The 20,142-nt window shown below is 41.3% G+C and overlaps 1 protein-coding gene across 1 annotated transcript in view; it reads left to right on the top strand.

Annotated features, from left to right (window-relative positions):
- The first annotated feature begins 418 nt into the window (after nt 1-418).
- The window catches only part of lmtk3.S (lemur tyrosine kinase 3 S homeolog), a 45,030-nt gene continuing 25,306 nt past the window's right edge, over nt 419-20,142 (top strand). The window contains exons 1-6 of the mRNA XM_018228247.2: nt 419-1,147; nt 1,445-1,575; nt 14,577-14,710; nt 15,044-15,194; nt 17,849-17,919; nt 18,839-18,957. Of these exons, the coding sequence (XP_018083736.2) occupies nt 1,488-1,575; nt 14,577-14,710; nt 15,044-15,194; nt 17,849-17,919; nt 18,839-18,957 (563 nt within the window). The 5' untranslated portion in view covers nt 419-1,147; nt 1,445-1,487. The remainder of the gene's footprint in view (nt 1,148-1,444; nt 1,576-14,576; nt 14,711-15,043; nt 15,195-17,848; nt 17,920-18,838; nt 18,958-20,142) is intronic.

The following is a 20,142-nucleotide window of genomic DNA, read 5'->3' as shown; positions in this document are numbered from 1 at the left end:
CCTGTTATGATGTGGATACTATGTGCTACACTGTTAATTCCTCTGATATTCTCTTGCCGTTCCTGAGACGGCACATGCCAATATATAATGTGAAATATGACGTTATCAGCTTATTCTCAACAGCAGAGCTGTCCAAATGGGCCCGAACCGGAGTAAGTACCCAGGCCCCTGCACATAAAATATAAACACTAGTTTAGGAAAAATTGGGTGCAGCAGGTTCAGTAAACCTGCAGCCCTTCAGTAAATGTAAACGTGCAACTCCCAGCAGCCACTGAAATCCAGAGATCAATAAACTGCATTTGTATTCATAATGGGACCTGCAGTGAATCGGTTATTACTAAAGACCGTCCAGTGCAGACAGGAGGTCAGAATTGACATAATGAGTCGCTAGGAGCACTGCCGGTTCCCCCCCGTGAATTATGTGTGAGTCTGTTTATTGCACAATGGTCATTCTCTTTCCCCAGGTTGGAGAGGGGCCACATGAAACGTCTGCTGATTTCTCAGTCCTTCTCATTCTCTCCCAGCCCTCTCATCACAATGGAGGTTACGTGTGCACTGCCTGCCACCGAATTAGCTTCAGCCCTACTCCTGCGGTTCCTGGGCTGCTGCTGAAGCTGCTACCACCAAGGTCTCCATGACGACACCTTCACCCCTCCCCTCTACAGCATCTTCTTTTCTAGGCATCCTAAAGGACAGCCTTGAAAGCCAATCACTAACCCCGCATCTAAAGGCAAGTGGGTGGGAGGATAGGAGGGTCGTCCTACCCATCACATAGGAGGGGGGGTTCTTGCAACATACAGAGAAGAAAAATACCCATCTGAGCCTCATCATATTTTTTTATACATATATTTTTATTTTTATAACTCAGACGCACATCTATGTATATATAAATATGACCATGTGTATTTATATATCATAGAGTGTGTTCTTCTTTATTCAGTAGGGCAGGAATATTAACACTGAATAACAGCATCACATTTTCCCCAGATAAGCAGCAAGGTTTTTTTCTGGTAGCCTCTGTGCCTACACTCCTGCTCTTGGCTATTTTTTCTCCATATTCTTCAGACAAGCTGGGCTTTGCCCCCCTACACGCCATGAGACCCGGGGCTCTGCATTCTGCAATGCTTTCATGCCAATCGGGATGCAGGTAAGTGAGGGGCAGGTAGAGGCCTCATTACTCTCTATGGTTTTTCCATGGGAAGGTTGCGAACAGCCACAACAGGGGCAAAGGTTTTTTATAAATATAGACAGCGTCAATCCACGGATTGTATTAAGTATTATCTCAATAGGGAGACACAATAGATCTCTTCTTTTTTTTTAATGCTGGGCATACGTTTTAATATTATTGTGATTATTTCCTTTATCACTATACAGAGTATGTAATATTTCCACTCCAATGCCGTATGTTTATGCCTTTCTTTTCTTTCCCCTGCATGTGCTGTAGCAGAGTCTGATCTCTCCAGAGCTACACAATTTGCCTCCTTAAGATGCTCACACTGGACCCCTTATTTATCCTGGTGGTTTCCATGTCGTATTTCAATCCTGAAAAGGCCTTGGCAGCCCCGACAGAAAACGGTAAGCCCACCGTCTTCTTTTTTCCCCCTCAATTTAATCCTCCCTGGTTTGTAACCAGTACAGGAGCAAGTGTCCCTTTGTGCCCAATATTCTTCTCTGTGCACACATCTTCTCATCTTCAACATATACCTTTTTTTCCCTTCTTCTACACATGAAATCTTTTGTTCAGTTTGCGTCTTCAATTGTCCTTCGAGACTCATACCAAAAAAAAAAAAAAGGCTAATTAAGATTTTTGGCCTGACGGAGGTGTCCTTTGGGGTTGCAGAAACATTGGCAGTTAAAAAGTTCACGTTGAAACTAGAACAGTGCACATGGGGCTCAGTACAGAGGGTGTTGCTGGATGCATGTATATATATATATATATATATATATATATACACACAGGTATGGGATCCGTTATCTGGAAACCCATTCTGAATTACGGAAAGGCCGTCTCCCACAGACTAAATTTATCGCCAAATAATCCACAATTTTAAAAATTATTTCCTTTTGCTCCATAATAATAAAACAGTAGCTTGTACTTGATCCCAACTAAGATATAATTAATCCTTATTGGAAGCAAAACCAGCCTGTTGGGTTTATTTAATGTTTAAATGATTTTCTAGTAGACTCTTAGTATGAACATCCAATTACAGAAAGATCCGGAAATCCCCAGGTCCCAAGCATTCTGGATAACAGGTCCCATACCTGCATTCTAGGAGCCACAGCTGCAGATCCTCTGTTTGAATATGCCTGAGATGAGCAATAGGTGACACTCTGTGGGGCTCATTTATAAACACTGGGCACATTTGCCCATGGGCAGTTACCTATAGCAACCAATCAGTGACTAGCTTTTTGAAGCCACCTGCAAGTACAACAATGAATGCAACAATTTGATTGGTTGCCATGGGTTACTGCCCATGGGCAAATTTGCCCAGTGTTGATAAATGATCCCCTGTATGTTATTATAAAGGGATTCTGTCATTTCTGTCATGATTTTTATGTAGTAGTAAATTACACCATTTACACTGCAAATAATTCACTCTACCATGTAAAATTTAATTCTTGAACCAGCAAGTGTATTTTTTTAGTTGTAATATTGGTGTGTAGGTGCATCTCAGGTCATTTTGCCTGGTCATGTGCTTTCAGAAAGAGCCAGCACTTTAGGATGGAACTGCTTTCTGGCAGGTTGTTGTTTCTCCTACTCAATGTAACTGAATGTGTCGCAGTGGGACTTGTATTTTACTATTGAGTGTTGTTCTTAGATCTGCCAGGGAGCTGTTATTTTGTGTCAGGGAGCTGCTATCTGGTTACCATCCCATTGTTCTGTTGTTAGGCTGCTGGGGGGGAAGGGAGGGGGTGATATCTCTTCAACCTGCAGTACAGCAGTAAAGAGTGACTGAAGATTATCAGAGCACAGTCACATGACTTGGGGCACATGGGAAACTGACAATATGTTTAGCCCCATGTCAGATTTCAAAATTAAATATAAAAACATCTGTTTGCTCTTTTGAGATAAAGATTTCAGTGCAGAATTCTGCTGGAGCAGCACTATTAACTGATTCCTTTTGAAAAAAAAAAAAAAACATTTTCCCATGACTGTATCCCTTTAAACTACAACTCCCAACAGCTCCAAACCTGCCTTAGAAGCAGCCTCTGAACTGTAAACTGAACAAGCAAGAATATTGTTGCTGTATAGCGATAATGTGGAATGTGCTAAAGGAAATTAGATTGTAAGCTCTGTGCAATATCTATATAAATACAGGATAATAATGAGCGAAATGTGTATTATAGCTACGCTTGTTTAACGGTCACTGGTTATTGACCTGCTGGTGCCAGACACATTTTATTGCTGTGACACATCCTGCGTACAGTGTCCAAGATAATCCAGCCTGGGTTGTAAATATTGATAAGCAGAAGAATTAGGAGAACATAGCCCGATCCAGGGATAATGAAAAGGCTCAGTTACTGGGTAAAATGTGTGCTTGCTTCTCTGTGTGAGCTAATTCCCCCATGAGATGCTTTAGTGTTTACCTCAAAAGCTCCCAGGGGTAAATCTTGGTTTAACTGCGCAGCTGATCTACAGACGGTAGTAAAACCCCATGAGATGTCGGGAGTGAAGCATGTTGTACCGGAATAATTCATGGAACCGTAACGTGGGGTTATAGAGGGGACTTGATCAATGCTCTTTAACACAAATATATATTTCTTTCTTAGCTATATTTTCTTATCTATATTTTCTTATCCATTTTTAAAATCATATCGTTGTCCCCTTGTAATTGATGTTTTGCTGTGTTGTGACCTAGATGTTGAACTATAACTTTTAGCATGCAGCTGTCAGGAGTTCTCGTGGCTGTAGCATAGATGTCTGAGGCCAGAGTGATTTTGTAGCCCCTATTTCCTTTTGTGGGAAAGGTTATGGAGTAACTTACAAACAAGTATGTTTATCAAAGGTTTGCTACCTTTACACCCTGATGCCTGTCCTTATGTTCTGAAGTCTGTCCATCAGCAAATGAGGAGTGGCGTCAGCAGGTATGCTGAGATTTAAAGAAGAAGGAAAGCTACAGACAGTTTATTGCCAATAGAATAGCTACAATAGTGCAGGCTATGACACTATTTATTCTGTAGAATGCTTTACCATACCTGAGTAAAAAGCTCTAGAAGCTCTCTCTGTTAGGATACCAACTGCCATATTAGCTTGGTGTGACATCACTTCCTGCCTGAGTCTCTTCCTGCTCACTCATAGCTCTGGGCTCAGATTACAGCAGGGAGGGGAGGAGGGAGGGGGAGAGAGGAGCAAACTGAGCATGCTCAAGCCCTAGCCCGGGAGGTTTAAGCTGAAGACAGGAAGTCTGATACAGAAGCCCATGTGTACACAATAGAAGGAAAGTGGAAATGTGGTATTTCTTTTGACAGAAAGCAACATTACTTTGAGGGTTTACTGGTGTATTTATATAGACCTTTGATAAAGCTTACTTAGTTTTAACCTTTCCTTCTCCTATAAGGCCTGGTACTGTCCCAGTCAGATTGTAATAACTGTCAATTAGATTCAACTGCAAGAACTAATAAGGGGGCACTAGGCTCAGCACTAGCATCCAGGTACTATTTGTATTTGTTTGTTAGTTCAGTATGACACATATAGTAGGGCCTACTATGTAACACGCAGAAGCATTGCTGCAACTTGTCAAATACTGGGCACTAATATGTATATTAAGCAGAAGTCAGAATCTGAATGTCAGGGCTACGGGAATGATTTCTGCAGCCCGAGCCCATTGTGCTATGCTCTAGTACTCTGGAAGGCTAGTCTGACCCTGGTCCAGCTACTCTGATGCTGTTTAGCTGCAATCCTCATCATTGCAAGCTGGAGAGTCACAAGTTGGACAAGTCAAATTTCTCACTTGGGACTCCAACTTTCCCGTATTGACCAGGCTCCCCACCACTTGGCCTGTCTTTTGGTTAATTTCATGACAAATTAATGATGTATTTCTGGCATTTGTTATTAATTACAGACAGGGCAGTGAGTCTCTTTTGCCAGGGGCAAATGATGTTCATGCAATTTGCTCTCTTCCATCCTGTGTCTGTATGGACAGGAGCCGCATCAGCCTGCTACACATAGGATGGCTTTCTGCATTGAAAATGCAAAAGCATGAATGTTTATACCCAAATCCATCCTTTGTGTGCACTGACAGGTTGCAATGTCAGTGCAGTGACAGACACGGTGGAAGATCACAGATCTCCATGCCCCTGGCTTAGCCTTGGTGCCAGAGACACAGCAAGAGTGACCATTTACAGGCCAATAAAATCTGCTAACATACCAGCACCTTATTGGTCCATATATGGGGCAAAATTGGCCAGCTATTAATCAGGCAGGTTTAGATATCTTGTCAGGGAAAGGAGCACATCAGCTCACTAAAATATGATCCTCGCCCTGGCGAGCTTCTTTTACTGCTTTGTAATCTGTAATTGTTTAATAACCCGATATGGCTAACCTCAAGGTGGGCATATTGGAGAAAGATCCACAAGTTTACATGTCTGGCCAGCTTAACTCGTCTGCTAAAGGCTACAAATAATGGACAAGCTGTCACTTGAGTCACACCTTGGCCTCCCTCACTCCAGGGAAGTAGCCACTGACCTTTTATCTGTCACAATCTTCTTTCAGGAAGCATTGACTCGTTTGGTGAGTGGATCATTTGCCCAACAATGATTTGGCTTTAAACAGCTAAAGATTGGAACAAACAGCGGTCTTGTGCAGGCCACTCCGGAGAGAAATGCATCCATCGCCCAGTATGATTTTTAAACCTTCTCAATTGATAGTGGAGTCCATAGTTTTTGGTCATATAAATGTGGCAGCAGTTGCACAGAGCAGAGTCAGCATCCAATGTTGTCCTGTGTATGACCAGCTTCTCTAGCATTAAAGTGCCCCTTTAAAATATTTTCCTAAAAGCTTTCACACTTGAACACAATACTATGGCCTATGGACTGGGGTGTCAAATGGGTTATGGGTGCCTACAGTTACTAGGGAGGAGCGGACATGGGTCGGGGGGCCCACAAGCCTCGGGTTCACCAGGTTTTTTCCTGGTGTCCCGCCGCCCCAGTCCTACCACATACTTCAACCTAGACTCCACTGTAATACCCCTGGGTGATTATTCCCGAGCCATGTCGTGATTACACTGGAGTAGTGGAAGTATGCACTAATGTTAGTTAAGAAGCAGTTCCATCAGCAGGGTTCCAATTAATTACTACAATTCTACAAGTTATGATATCCCTGGGGAGACAAAGAGACTGTCTTGATTTGCACCCTAACGATTTCATCTACATGTAGGATATAGACAGTGGTGTAACTACCATACAGCAGGGATGACCACTGGATCTGCTGTTTGGTTCTTCTCCATTAACTTTAACACCCACCACAATCTAGCAGCTGGGCTTGGGTGCCCTGTTTGTAAGACATCACAATATAAAGTTGTAGAATTCAGCTAATAGGTGGATTTTTTTAGGAAACATTGGAGGTGATCTAATAGGCCATAGCATGTTTAGTATAGAGTCCACAGTAGAGCAGATTACCATTCATCCCTATATTTATTGCAGCCACAAAACCCATCAACTTTAACCATCCATGGAAATAATAATGCTGCTAATCCCAGAAGGCTGCCGTTTGAGAATCCATGTCCCAGAGATAGAGCCTTTGCAATAGAAGGCAAGCCATTAGTCTTGTGTAAGGACAGGCAGCTCTCTGTATTGACTTCCCCTTATTGGCAGCGGTAAATCAAGCCGCTTCCATTCACAAATCCGCCAATAAAGCTGATAAGGAAATCTATTTCACAGGCTGCTTATTTTTTTATATGTTTTATTTAATCTGAGCATTACAATCCCCCTTGTTAGAAGCTTCTAAAATTACTGAAGGAATGTCTTTCTAAGGGCAATGAACACCTAAAATATTCAGCATTAGAATTAATCTGAAATTAAAAGAAAACTAAAGCTTAACAAAGAAGTAGGCTAGAGATGCTGTACATTTTGTTTTAGCCTTCTGTACCAGCCCAAGGCAACCGTAGCCCATTAGCAGAGAAGTTGTGTGCTTCCAAATATGCTCCTAATAGTTCCCCATATGTTCTTGTGTTGATTCCCAGCACATGTTCTGGGTTGCTATCATTTACCCAAGCTTAGGACACACTTAGGTGCTGCTTTCTGGATGAATGGGCAGCGGAGTGGCGACACTTCCTGTCTGAGATGATGTCACTTCCAGTCTGAGGTGATGCCACTTCCGGTTTCACGGGTCCCAGGTTGGGTAGTAAATTTGACTTAAAGGGTCTGGGTCGGGTAATGGCTCAGGGTATGGGCATGTGTTGGGTGGCGGGTGCGGGTCAGGTTAGGGGTCAGCAGGTTTGGCTACTTCCAATTGGACCTATGCAGGACTGTAACCTGAGCCAGTTTGCAGCCTACTACAATTTTTAACTTGATTGCTGTGCAAGTGCTAATGATGACTAAATCTTAGTAATTCAGTGTCCATGTTATTTTAATGGGAACCATATCTCCATTGGCGCTACGCGTTTCGTGCCTTCCAAGGCACTTAAAGGAAAACTATACCCCCAAAATGAACACTTAAGCAACAGATAGTTCATATCACATTAAGTGGCATATTAAAGAATCTTACCAAACTGGAATATATATTTAAGTAAATATTGCCCTTTTACATCTCTTGCCTTGAGCCACCATTATGTGATGGTCTGTGTGCTGCCTCAGAGATCACCTGACCAGAAATTCTGCAGCTCTAACTGTAACAGGAAGAAGTGTGGAAGCAAAAGACACAACTCTGTCTGTTAATTGGGTCATGTGACCTAACATGTATGGTTTGTTGGTTTGTTTGTGAGTACAGTGAATCCTACGATCCCAGGGGACGGCCCTTATTTTTTAAAATGGCAATTTTCTATTTATGATTACCCAATGGCACATACTGCTAGAAAAGTATATTATTATAAAAATGGTTTATTTACATGAAGCAGGATTTTACATATGAGCTGTTTAATGCAATATCTTTTTATAGAGACCTACATTGTTTGGGGGGTATAGTTTTCCTTTAATCATGGGCTCATGGAATTCATATGTACAAACTGGAAAATGCAGAAAAGAGATCTATGATTCATACAGTAAACAATGCTTGTTGATCTTGCTTCCTATTTCTGTAAAATAATGGGAGCTATACACTCTTCATGAATGGAATATTCTTTCCATTTAATCGTTTTCTCCGCCAACAAAAATTCCCTAGCTATAGAAATAACCATATTAATAATGAGCATGGAGCCAGGTCTACTATTTCTCAGCTGCGCAGATATCATTGTGAAAGCTGATCTAATTGGAACATACTGAGAAAGATTTGCTAACAATATTTTATCAGCAGTTTTGAAATAGAAAGTCAACACTACAGTCTAAGCAAACGTGACATGCCTTTGTCATATGCCTTCTCATTGAATAGAGTTCTTTTTAGGTGATCCATACCGGAGCAGTTGTTAGACAAGAGCACAGATGGCTACTAAGATACGTAGGACAGAAATAGATACAATAGAACTAGACATAACATTCGGATATAGAGACATCAAGCAAGCTAAGGGACTAAATGTAACAGAGATATGATGACTTCATAGTCATCTGTGATCTGAAATTGGTTTACTTTCTCCAGACGTAGAGCAATGGTTCCCAAACTGCTGGCCTAGATGGACTCAGAGATTGGCTGGGGCGGAACCTAAAGGCCAGTTAAGGAAGTGCAGTATTTGGATAGAATGCCTATACAGTATGCAGTCCTAGATGGAAGTCCTCATGGAAGCCCACCTTGAAGGCCAAGTAGAGCAAGATCTTTATAAGATGTATAAAACAATGTTTTCCTATTTGTAATCTTGTTATAAACTAAATGTTAATAAGTCTGTGCTTGAGACTGGGCTTGAACTAAAGACATAGGGGCAGATTCACTAAAGGGTGAATTGTCGCTAGCTAGCGTTTCTTTGGCAGTGCGAGCGTTTCAAAGCGAAATTACGCTAGCGATCGATTCTGCCTAGCGAAATTTCGTTAGTCCTCATACTCATAGGTCAATTTGAATAGGGCGGGTACATTAAAGTATGGACGTCTTTATTAGAGATGTTGGTGCAAATGCTTGAAGTGGCCACTTTTTATTACAAATGTCCAAGGAACCTGAATAAAGACAAAAGTGATCCTTTAATGCCCTACACTTGAGCCCACCCTAAAATGAATGTTCCATGCCCATCAAATGTCTGGGGAAAAATGTTAACCCAAAAAAGTTTAACAGTTAGGACTTTTGCAGGCAATCCCGCTTCAAAAAAGGACAAGTCGCCAGAGTTTTTACAACTTTAATGCATTTCCATCAGACAGGATATGATGTAATTGATATACAATTGAGGAAGATGCAATTTAATTTTAGCAGTTTGTCTGGTCTGATGTGGCGAAGTCAACTCTGGTGAAAGAGGTAAAATTTGAACTTTACTGAATTTGAGTAACGACCTTTCGCCAGAGCGAAAAGTCGCCTGGTGATAGTGTGTGAACGAATGATAGCGACGGTCTTGTTCGCTAGCGAATTGTCCTCTGTGCATATTAGTAAATTGGCGATGTTGCTGCGGATGGCAACTCTGCCGGATTGTCGCTAACGTTAGCCACTTCATCCAGATAGACACTGGGGGTTGATTTAGCTAAATACAAAACAACTCTGGCCCCTGTTTACTCCAACTACGGCTACTGTGTGGTGGCAGCACCATGTTTTTAGGTTTAGAAAGCCACAGTATGGAGCAACTGATGGTGTTATAGGCCACTCTGCAATTCCAGGCAATTGCTATAGTTATTGTTATGTTAGGGCACTACATTTGCTCTTCTTCACCTTTTTATTACTGTCCTGTCCAAGCAATTACTGAGGCTGTGGCACCTTTCCTTCAAGGGTTTGTTCACCTTTAAATTAACTTTTAATATGATGTTGACAGTGATATTTTGAGACAATTTGCAATTGGTCTTTTTTTTATTATTTGTGCTTGTTTAAGTATATAGCTTTTTGTTTGCAGCTCTCCAGTTCGGAATTTCAGCAGCTATCTGCTAGGGAGGTTCCAAATTGCCCTAGCAACCAGGCAGTGGTTTGAATGAGAGACTGGAATATGAATAGGAGTGGGTCTGAATAGAAACAATAAAGGAACAGTAACACCAACAAATGAACGTGTTTTAAAGTAATGAAAATATAATGTAGTGTTGATCTGCACTGGTAAAAACTAGAAAACTACAGAAACACATCTATAGTTCATATAAACAAGCTGCTGTGCAGCCATGGGGGCAGCCTTTCAAGCACAGGATACACAGTAGATAACAGATAAGTACTACTATAGTTTATATAAACAAGCTGCTGTGTAGCCATGGGGGCAGCCATTCAAGCACAGGATACACAGTAGATAACAGATAAGTACTACTATAGTTTATATAAACAAGCTGCTGTGTAGCCATGGGGGCAGCCATTCAAGCACAGGATACACAGTAGATAACAGATAAGTACTACTATAGTTTATATAAACAAGTTGCTGTGTAGCCATGGGGGAAGCCATTCAAGCACAGGATACACAGTAGATAACAGATAAGTACTACTATAGTTTATATAAACAAGCTGCTGTGTAGCCATGGGGGCAGCCATTCAAGCACAGGATACACAGTAGATAACAGATAAGTACTACTATAGTTTATATAATCAAGCTGCTTTGTAGCCATGGGGGCAGCCTTTCAAAGCTAAAAAAAGAAGAAAGGCACAGGATACACAGCAGATAACAGATAAACTCTATAGTATACAATAGAATACTACATAGCGTATTTGTTATCTACTATGCATTCTGTGCTTGAATGACTGCCCCATGACTCCTCCATGACTCCTCAGTGGCTTGTTTATATAAACTAGAATTTTGTTTCTGAAGCAAACACCAGTTTTACCAGTGCAGGACAAGAGTACATTATATTGCTTCCTTTAAGTAAAAAAATAAAATTTAAATTGTAGCCTCACAGAACAATAGTTTTCGATCAGATGAACGATCATTCCACTACTTTATCCAATTCACCAGAATCTGCTTTGCCAGGTTATACATGATAAGATAAAGCTCCATCCTCCTCCATCTTTTATAAGTGACATAATTTCCTGTGTGCCAAAAAGTCACACAAAAAAGACAAACTGCTGGTGTTTTTTTATATTTTGAAGTGGGATTATGTTTAAAAGCTGTAATTTTTTTTATTTATTTTTAAATGTTTCAGGAAATGCCACATTTGTGGGCTCATGTCTAGGGCATTAGAGGATCTCTTTTGTCTTTATTTTGCTTTCTTGGACATTTTTAATAATAAGTGGCCGCTTCAAGCATTTGCACCAACATCACAAAGACATATAGATGACCTATATGTACCCTCCATATTTAAATTGACCTAAGCATAAGGGTTTTAACGAAGTTTAGCTAGGCAGAAAGTAATGCTAGTGAAAGTTCGCTTAGAAATTATGAATTTTCGCTCGTCTGACGAGAAGTAACTTCAGATTTTGATCAGTAAGCATATGTGCTGCGTATTAATGTTTGGCGAAGTTGCACGAAGTGTGGCGAAGCCTTCAGAGGTGAAAATTCGCCATTTAGTAAATTTGCCCCAAAAAGATAACTTGAAGGCAAACAACCCATTTAAAATCTGTTGTAATGCCTATAGTTGTATGGCCTGTTTTATTATCCTCACCGTGCCATTAGGGGCCTAGTTTATTGAGTAGGGATGGGCGATGATGTTGTGCATAAAAAAAAGAAGCGCGTTAAAAATTTTTTGACGTCCATAGACTTTAATGGGGGTCTGCAACATTTTGCTGGCGGAGAATTTTTGACGAAACGGGTCAAATTCGCCTATCCCTAATATTGAGCTTGTCATGATGACTGCAAAGTAATAAGTCCAGGCATTCATGTCCTTCAGCTTCATTTAAGACGGTGTGTCATTTGGAAATGAGTGTGTGCAAAAGGGGGAAGTAGTGGATATGACTAGAGGGCATGGTGTCTCTTGAGGAGGGTGAACCTTGGGTTTCTATACATTTCTTGACCTCATAAAGGGCCAGGTAGATAGTGAAAAACAGACAGATAAAATGACAAAAAAGTCATGACACAGTAGAAACAGTATATGGCAGCATCATTAACACCCAGTTGAAATATATCAATACGCTCCTATTTTGGCCATTGCTTTTACGGTACATGAATAGTTGCCCTTTATGTTGTAGTAAAAACCTTCAGTGCTTGTACAAACATCATCTTGTAATATGCAAGCAGCCATTCTTCCAGGCATTCTGGCCCCAAGCCAACACATATGGTATAATGTGAGCAGTGGTGTTATTCCTGTGCCATTATTAATTACTTCTATTCAGATGGTGGTCATAAGGGGTCTAGTGAGGAACAGACCATCCTCTGATTCCCAGTATGCTTAGAATGAACAATCAGCCCTGGTCACTATATCTTGTTTACTAAACACCTTAATCCTCTTCTTCAAGGCACCCAAACATGGCACCCACGTTGGCACCTAATTTGTACGTAACCAGCGAGTTAGAGCTAGTCATTTTATGCAGACCTTAAGGCTTGTTGCAGACAGCCTGTTTGTTGCTATAGTAACGAGCAATAATCACTGTTTTCATTGTGGCTTACATCATTTTAAACAGTTAACCCATATCTTTATGGAGCTTACTCCATACTTCTATTTACCATCATACTGGTATTAATACTGGTATAAATAGGAATTCTGTCACTGCAGTTCTTCATATGAGGGGTCAGACCTGTTTTTTGGAATAGACAGTAATGATATCTGTGCATTAATAGAGATAAACTCTCATGCTAAACCTGGTGGTATAGCTTCATTAGAAGGTGTTTCAATTAGTGGATCATTTTATTTGTGTATGTCTTCCTCTTACGGATTCCTACTGTTATCCAAGGGTTCCTCTAGTTTAGCTAAGCTTGCAAAGTATTTATTGCTCCAAAGAGTCATCCCAATGAAAATGCTGTTTAATGTAGAATAGGATGAGTATGTGAGATCTTCTTCCTATGGTGCCATTTCTATTGGTAAGCACATGATACTAATACTTCATGACCTCCTTGTTGGAGACTCTGGCTGCAATACTAACTACCTTGATCCTGCCTCTCAATCCTAAAATGAGCTATTACAAATCTTTCTAGCAGTTACTACTTACTTACTACTGAGACCTATCTCTGCCCGGTCTCATCAACACACCACCTGCTTCAGCAAGTGTGGACCAAAATAGACCAAACCTGTCACTGGCTTCCCCATTTAAAGGAACCTTGACACCCTTGACCATTTACTGAACTGCCAGGAAAATACTTGAACCTAGGAAGGGGAAACAACTCTCCCCTCCCAACTATATATCAGGACCAACTCTTGCCTGTCTAAAACCCTCCTAGAGAAGTACAGGAAAAAAAGGTTGTAAGAATTCCTGTTTCCATTTTAGTATGTCCAAATGGCAACCTTTGTTTATCTGGTCTTCAGGTCCACCTTTTGTGGACTGCAGTAATGCATATCTTTCTCTGTGAAGTGTTTTAGCCATAACTGCTCATACTAAGACTGTAAGGTGCTATTTAGTGGCAGAAAATAAAGGAACTGTATGCAAGACTCAAGTTGTCACACTGAAACCTTCTCCTTGCAGGACCCTTGTTTTCTGTCAGGTAGCAATGATTTGTTATCTCTCTGTGTTAGTGGTATGACCTTAACTTAGCTCTGGTCTGGAGCTTATAAAGAGATCAGAAGCAAGAAAAGAAGAAACAAGACATACAAGAGATGGAGAGTGTAAGGAGGCAACAAATGTGGAGCTCATTTAAAAAAGTGACGAGGGAGAACAAAACTGGAATAGGAGAAAAAAAGTTGAGAGTATGGCAGAAAGGCAGAGCAGATATAAAAGGGAGAAAAGAGGAAAAGTGAAGGGAAATGATAAAAAGAAAAATGGGAGTAGAGTAGAGGAAGAGGAGAACAGTAAGAAAAAAGTCAGATGAAGAAGACAAAAATAAATTATATGCGTCTTTATTATTTATTATTATTTCATATGACATGGAAAGTGCAATTAGGGTCCTAAGACAATACATTTTTTAAGATTTCACTACAGGCCAATACCACATTGTAGATGGAGCCCTCAGATTCTGGGCTGTGAGATCAAGTAACTTGACCAACCAAACCACCCAGTTTAAGAGTTGAAATTACATACAGTATACTGAAATAAGTAGTATACAAAGTAAATTAAAAAATATACCCTAAAAAAGGCCAGGTTTCGTTCTTTAGAAAACATCGTTTACTGAAATCTTCTTTGGTTTCTCTTTTCCATGTACTGTATGTGAAGCAAGGAGACAAACAAAGGGAATCACAATGAAATTTGAGAAACCCCAATTATGAGTGTCCATCATAAGCTCTGTTCTTTCCTTATGTGCATTCACTTTCACACTAGCTAAATTGTCTCCAATATTTGTTTATTTTTATCCTAAATGTCCTTTCAGATGGATCCTCTCAAGGGCGTGTTCCTCTTGCTCCACCATATGCCGTGGTCCTTATTTCCTGCTCAGGACTCTTGGCCTTCATCTTCCTGCTTCTCACATGCCTCTGCTGCAAAAAAGGAGATGTTGGATTTAAGGTAAGGACTTTGATGGTCCATCATAGCACTAATATTGGATGGGTGATGTTGAAAGTGGATATAGAGTATAATGACCTTTTTTTATACTTTGTAAACCCAAAGAAATATACGTTTGCACTAAAAGAACAGCATTGCATAAAATAATTAATTTAGTAATGTTGTCATAGGACTCCTCAGAGACTATGGAGCTCCCCTATAGCGAGGATGTGGGCTCCACCTGTAATTATTCCCCTCTTTATAAAAACATTGCATGCAAAGATGCATACGGTTTTCAGGACTTCAGTAAAGCTTCTACGAGGCTTCCATAAATTATTTACCATTTATTTTTTTTAGGAATTTGAGAATCCTGATGGAGAGGAGCTTTCAGGAGAATATACACCACCGGCTGAAGAGACCTCCTCTTCACAGTCCATCCCTGACGTATACATTCTGCCTCTGACAGAGGTCTCTTTGCCTGTTCCCAATACACAAGCCCCTAAAACAGGTAACTTTTATATTATTCTATAATCATCTTCATATTATCATTTTCGTTTTCATATTATGCTGGTAAGAAAGTGATTTTGTGCTTTAACCAAAAGATGATGCCATGGAATCAGAATATTCAGGGAGTCAAATGAAGGCAAGTATGGGACATTGTTACTAAAATAGACCTGTTCTTCTCCTTAGCAAGTAATTTACTAATTCTGCCCTGCAAAATGAAAGTACATGAATTTATACTTTCATGTAACTTCATTCCAAAGCATATTTTAATGTAGAATAGGATGAGTATGTGAGGTCTTCTTCCTATGGTGCCATTTCTATTGGTAACCGCATGGTACTAATACTTTGTGACCTCCTTGTTGGAGACTCTGGCTGCTCTACTAACTACCTTGATCCTGCCTCTCAATCCTAGAATGAGCTATTACAAATCTGTCTTTAGTGGGAGGTGGGTGTAAGGAGAGTAACTCACCCTGGTGGTCCAGTGGTGCGGCGGGGACGCCCACCGCGCCGCTCCTCTTCTCTTGCGCATCCTTACCCTTAGTGTGCGAGCGGCGCGCACTTCCGTGTTTTGTGGTGCATGCGCTCTGACGTGATGACGTCAGCGCGCAAAGGCGAGAAATTTAAAAGTATTAAAGGGGTATTTTACTGTGTTGTCATTGCCCGTGATAGGATTGTTATCCTGGTGCTTCTTAGCCTTGTGCTTTCTGTTCCTGAACCTAGATCTTGTTTGTTAATCCTTGTTTGACCCTGCCTGTATACTGACTACTCTGAACTCTGAATATTGACCCAGCCTGAACTCTGCCTGACGATTCTGTTATCCGCCTGCCTCGACCCAGCCTGTTTGACCATCCGCTTGCCTTGACCTTTGTACCGTGACCTTCGACCTAAAGACTCTGCTAAACAGCCGAGCCCCTTCGCCAGCCAGAACATCTCGCCTTGCACCCCTCGTTAAGTCCAGATGGCACCCAAGTAAGCTGAGGGCTCCTCCCGAAGCCCAACGGTGGTCACACTACTGGTGAAGCCGAGCCGAGACCAGGGTGCTTGGCACTTGTTCTGGTATTGGGTGCCGGTCGTGACAGTGGGGTTGTCATTGCCCTGAGCTCTGCACATAGTGGTACGAAGAGAGCTAAATTTACAGGGCAAGATGTGCCAGTTGTACGTAGTATTAGTGTTGCCCAAGCACTGACAGTGGTGTGTGAGTTGGTATGTGCCTGATGTGGATGTGGCTGCAGCTGTAAATACAATAGAATTTGGCACCATTTTTGCAAAACTATAAAATTGGCAGAAACTGACCTTTATTGGCAGAGGAAATCAAGTTGCCGTTACTTGGGTACTTTGCATTAGGGAGACTGCCTAAACAATGGTTATTTCTTAATAAAGCAAAGCAAGCATTGAACATTTGGCATTAAAATTGGTGACCAGATGCCACTTTTACCCTTCCGATGTAACGAAAATATAAAATGTAGATAAATAAGGCCCCCTATGCGCAGTGGCATAATTAAATGTTTCTGGGCCCCACAGCAAATTACATTTTAGGGCCCCCAACATATCCTGGTTTACCAATTTATATTGAAATTGCTCATTAATTAGGGCCTCACAGGGCTCCGTAGCTGCAGGGTCTGCTTCCTCTGTAGTTAAGCCTTTGCCTATGCAGAATAACCATTGCTAGTATAATGTATTGGACATAATATAATTATATACGTATAACCCTACTTATAACCCTTCATTTAATCTAAGTCTTGACTTTATCTTATGGTGTCAATATATTCAATTAGGTCTCACTTAATGACAGGTTATTTCTAACCATCTTCTGCATAGATAATATTTAAACGGAATTCTAGGGGCTTTTAACTCTATTTATGCCTATTTGACACATTTGTTCGCATCAATGATAAGGGATGGCGACTGCTAAGGGATGAGGTACAGCGAAACAACGAATGCCTTCACTTGGTGAACATTGGAAGCACCTGCAGATTCCAAAGTTAAGAGAACCCCTTTGTTTTGTTTTTTTGCCTTTGTATTAATGAAGACTTGGATCATGGCTATGTGGACAACAAGTCAGGCTACATATGACCATACGGTTCACTAAACAGTTGCGCTTGGGTGACACAAACCATTGTACTTTTCACATAAATGTAAAGGATAATAACTAATCTGCCCAATAGACTCTTGGTAACCAGCTGTATTACTTACTTGAATTTAAATGCAGCACAATTGGGCAAGTCTCATCCCTCTGCTGCCCAAGCATTCCAGGTATTGGCTCAAGCGGGAGTCACAGATGCTTAGTTAATCACTCTGGGGATCAAAAGTATCTGGGGCTCAAAAGTAGGCAGGCTTGCTAGGATTTTAGTCCCGGAAGGCCTTGGGCAGGCATGAAATGCATCTTTCTTGAAATAATAGCTGCTGCATGAGAATCAAAGAGCTTGGCACCACCGCCTGGCTTGGATTATAAATTGCTTGGAGGAGGGGATGAATTTATTTTAACAAAAGGTCATAAAATCCTAAAAACAGAAAGACAAGGAGAGTGAAATTGTGTGACAACATATATTCACAATGTTCAGAATACTATATTTCATTATTAAAATAAATGGAGAATTCATGTGAAATTGATGGAAACGAAGTGATTGTTCTGAAATGTGCTTTGTGTTTATGTGTCAGTGAAGCAAACAGGCTTTAGCCGCCAGGATCTGAGCTATCTCCAGGAGATTGGCAATGGATGGTTTGGAAAGGTGAGTATGGATTTAACAGAGCGCTATTTTTTTCCAACCTCTGTGAAATTATTCAGCCCTTCATCTGCATGTTCTGCTGGGAGCTAATCTATTTCCAAACAGCTCCTGCAAGAGAATTAATGTGGTTAAACACAAGCCTCTGCTGCTGCTGCTGACTGCTAATCCCCCCCTTTGCATACGAACTCCAGATACTGATTGGAATTAGCCTAGAAAATGCTTTATATAGTGACACAGACACACATTATTATTATGTGACTTGTGCGTTTGAGGAATGAGCAGGAGTGATAACCCCCATTCACTGGGAATCATGCGAGCTGTTTTAACCAGTGAACTGTGGGTATAATTCTCAGACATATTGACGGGGTCCCATGCTGTAGACAGCAGAATCAATAAAGAGAAATTAAAAAAAAAATTGTGCCTTTAAAGGAGAACTGCATCCTCTCTCTGCATTTGGTTTGGTGTATTGTGACCGTACAACAGTTTTGCTTTTAAATGATTAGCTCTTTGCACCCCTATACTCTAGCAACCAGCTGCTAAAAATTCCATTTAAAAGTGAAGTACCTCTTTCATGAAATGATGGTAACCAGCAGAATCAGGGCTGGGTTTACATAGTGGGCGCCCCTAGGCCCGCTACTGCTCATCACCCCTCCCCTTCATTTGTGTACAAATTTTCATTATCATATCGGGAGCACTGGGGATTGGCGCATGGGAAATTTAAAAAAAACATTTTATCTCATGATCAGCCCCAGAGCTTCCGAACCAATGCGGGTGTGGTTGGGCTTCATGCCGCCCCCTAAACTCCTGCAGCCCAAGGCACGGGCCTTGGTGGACTTTCAATAAATCCGGGCCTGAGCAGAATCACTTCATATTTTTCTCTTTGTTCCCGCAAACCTCACATGGTCCTATGTTCTTTCTCAAGGTGATCCTGGGTGAGATTTTCTCTGACTATACCCCGGCCCAAGTGGTGGTAAAGGAGTTACGGGTTAATGCCAGCCCTCTGGAACAGAGGAAGTTTCTGTCGGAAGCGCAGCCCTACAGGTAAGCTCTCTGTATAAGCACATGGCTTGCCAAGGGTTAAACATCAAAGAGGGAGCAATGTAACATCAAAGCATCAGGAACTGCCCTTTCACTTAAGGGCAGAGACACACGTGAAGATTCGGGAAGATTAGTTGCCTGGTGACGAATCGCCTTTTCTTTGGGTGACTATTTTCCCGAAAAGCCTTCCCGGTGACTAGAATCTAAATCACCTGCGGGATGGCACTCGGAGCAATTCGTTTCCTGAAGTCGCTCGAAGTTGCCTCACAAGGAAACTTCAGGCAGAAAACAAAGTGCTCCGAGTGCCATCCCACCTGAGATTTAGTTTCTAGCTGGCAGGAAGGCTTTTCGGAGAGATTAGTTGCCAGAAGAAGAGGCGATTTGTTGCCGGGTGACTAAATCTCCCCAAAATCTCCACGTGTGTCTCTGCCCTAAAGCTGCCAGCGCCGGCTGTTATGCGATAACGACAGTAATTATATTAACCACCAAATGTGTTTAGACTATAAGACTAAACACCATTACTGTACATTGTTGTTCCTGTTGTTGCTCCAGTCATTTATCAGACAGCCGATTAAATGTTTTTTTCTTTTTATATGTGCGAGATGTTGTTTTGAGAATCTGTATTAGGGCAGAGACACACTCTCAGATTCGGGGAAATTAGTCGCCCATTGACAATTCTCCTATTCGGGACAACTAATCTCTCCGAACTGCCTCCCGCCAGCTAGAATGTAAACCGAAGTTGCCTCTCGAGGAAACTTTGGGCTTATTCGGAAAACGGAGTGCTCCGAGTGCCATCCCGTTCGATTCTAGGCGGTGGGAGGCAGTTCGGGGAGATTAGTCGCCCCGAAGAAGAGGCGATTGATTGTCAGGCAACTAAATCTGCCCCAATCTGAGTGTGTGTTTCTGCCCTTAAGCAAATGCAGCACCGCCATTGTATTTGCATTTTAATAGAAAAGAAGCACAATTGCCCCTATCGAGCCTCAGAGAGCCCTGAACTTCCACCTGCATTAAAGAAAGGATTTCCATGGCTTTTACTGTACCCTGATATATTAATATATTATGTACCCTGATTAATATATTATAGGGGAAAATGTGTTGCAGGGTTTTATAACAATTTGCCTTGTAGATATACTGTATATATATTAGTATATTTGTTAGTAAAACTGGAGCACTCACGAAAAGAATCAA

This window comes from Xenopus laevis, chromosome 7S (assembly GCF_017654675.1).
Source record: "Xenopus laevis strain J_2021 chromosome 7S, Xenopus_laevis_v10.1, whole genome shotgun sequence".
In the NCBI taxonomy this organism is placed as follows: domain Eukaryota; kingdom Metazoa; phylum Chordata; class Amphibia; order Anura; family Pipidae; genus Xenopus; species Xenopus laevis.
The sequence above is the reverse complement of the archived record's forward strand: the minus strand, read 5'-3'. Positions and strand labels throughout refer to the sequence as shown.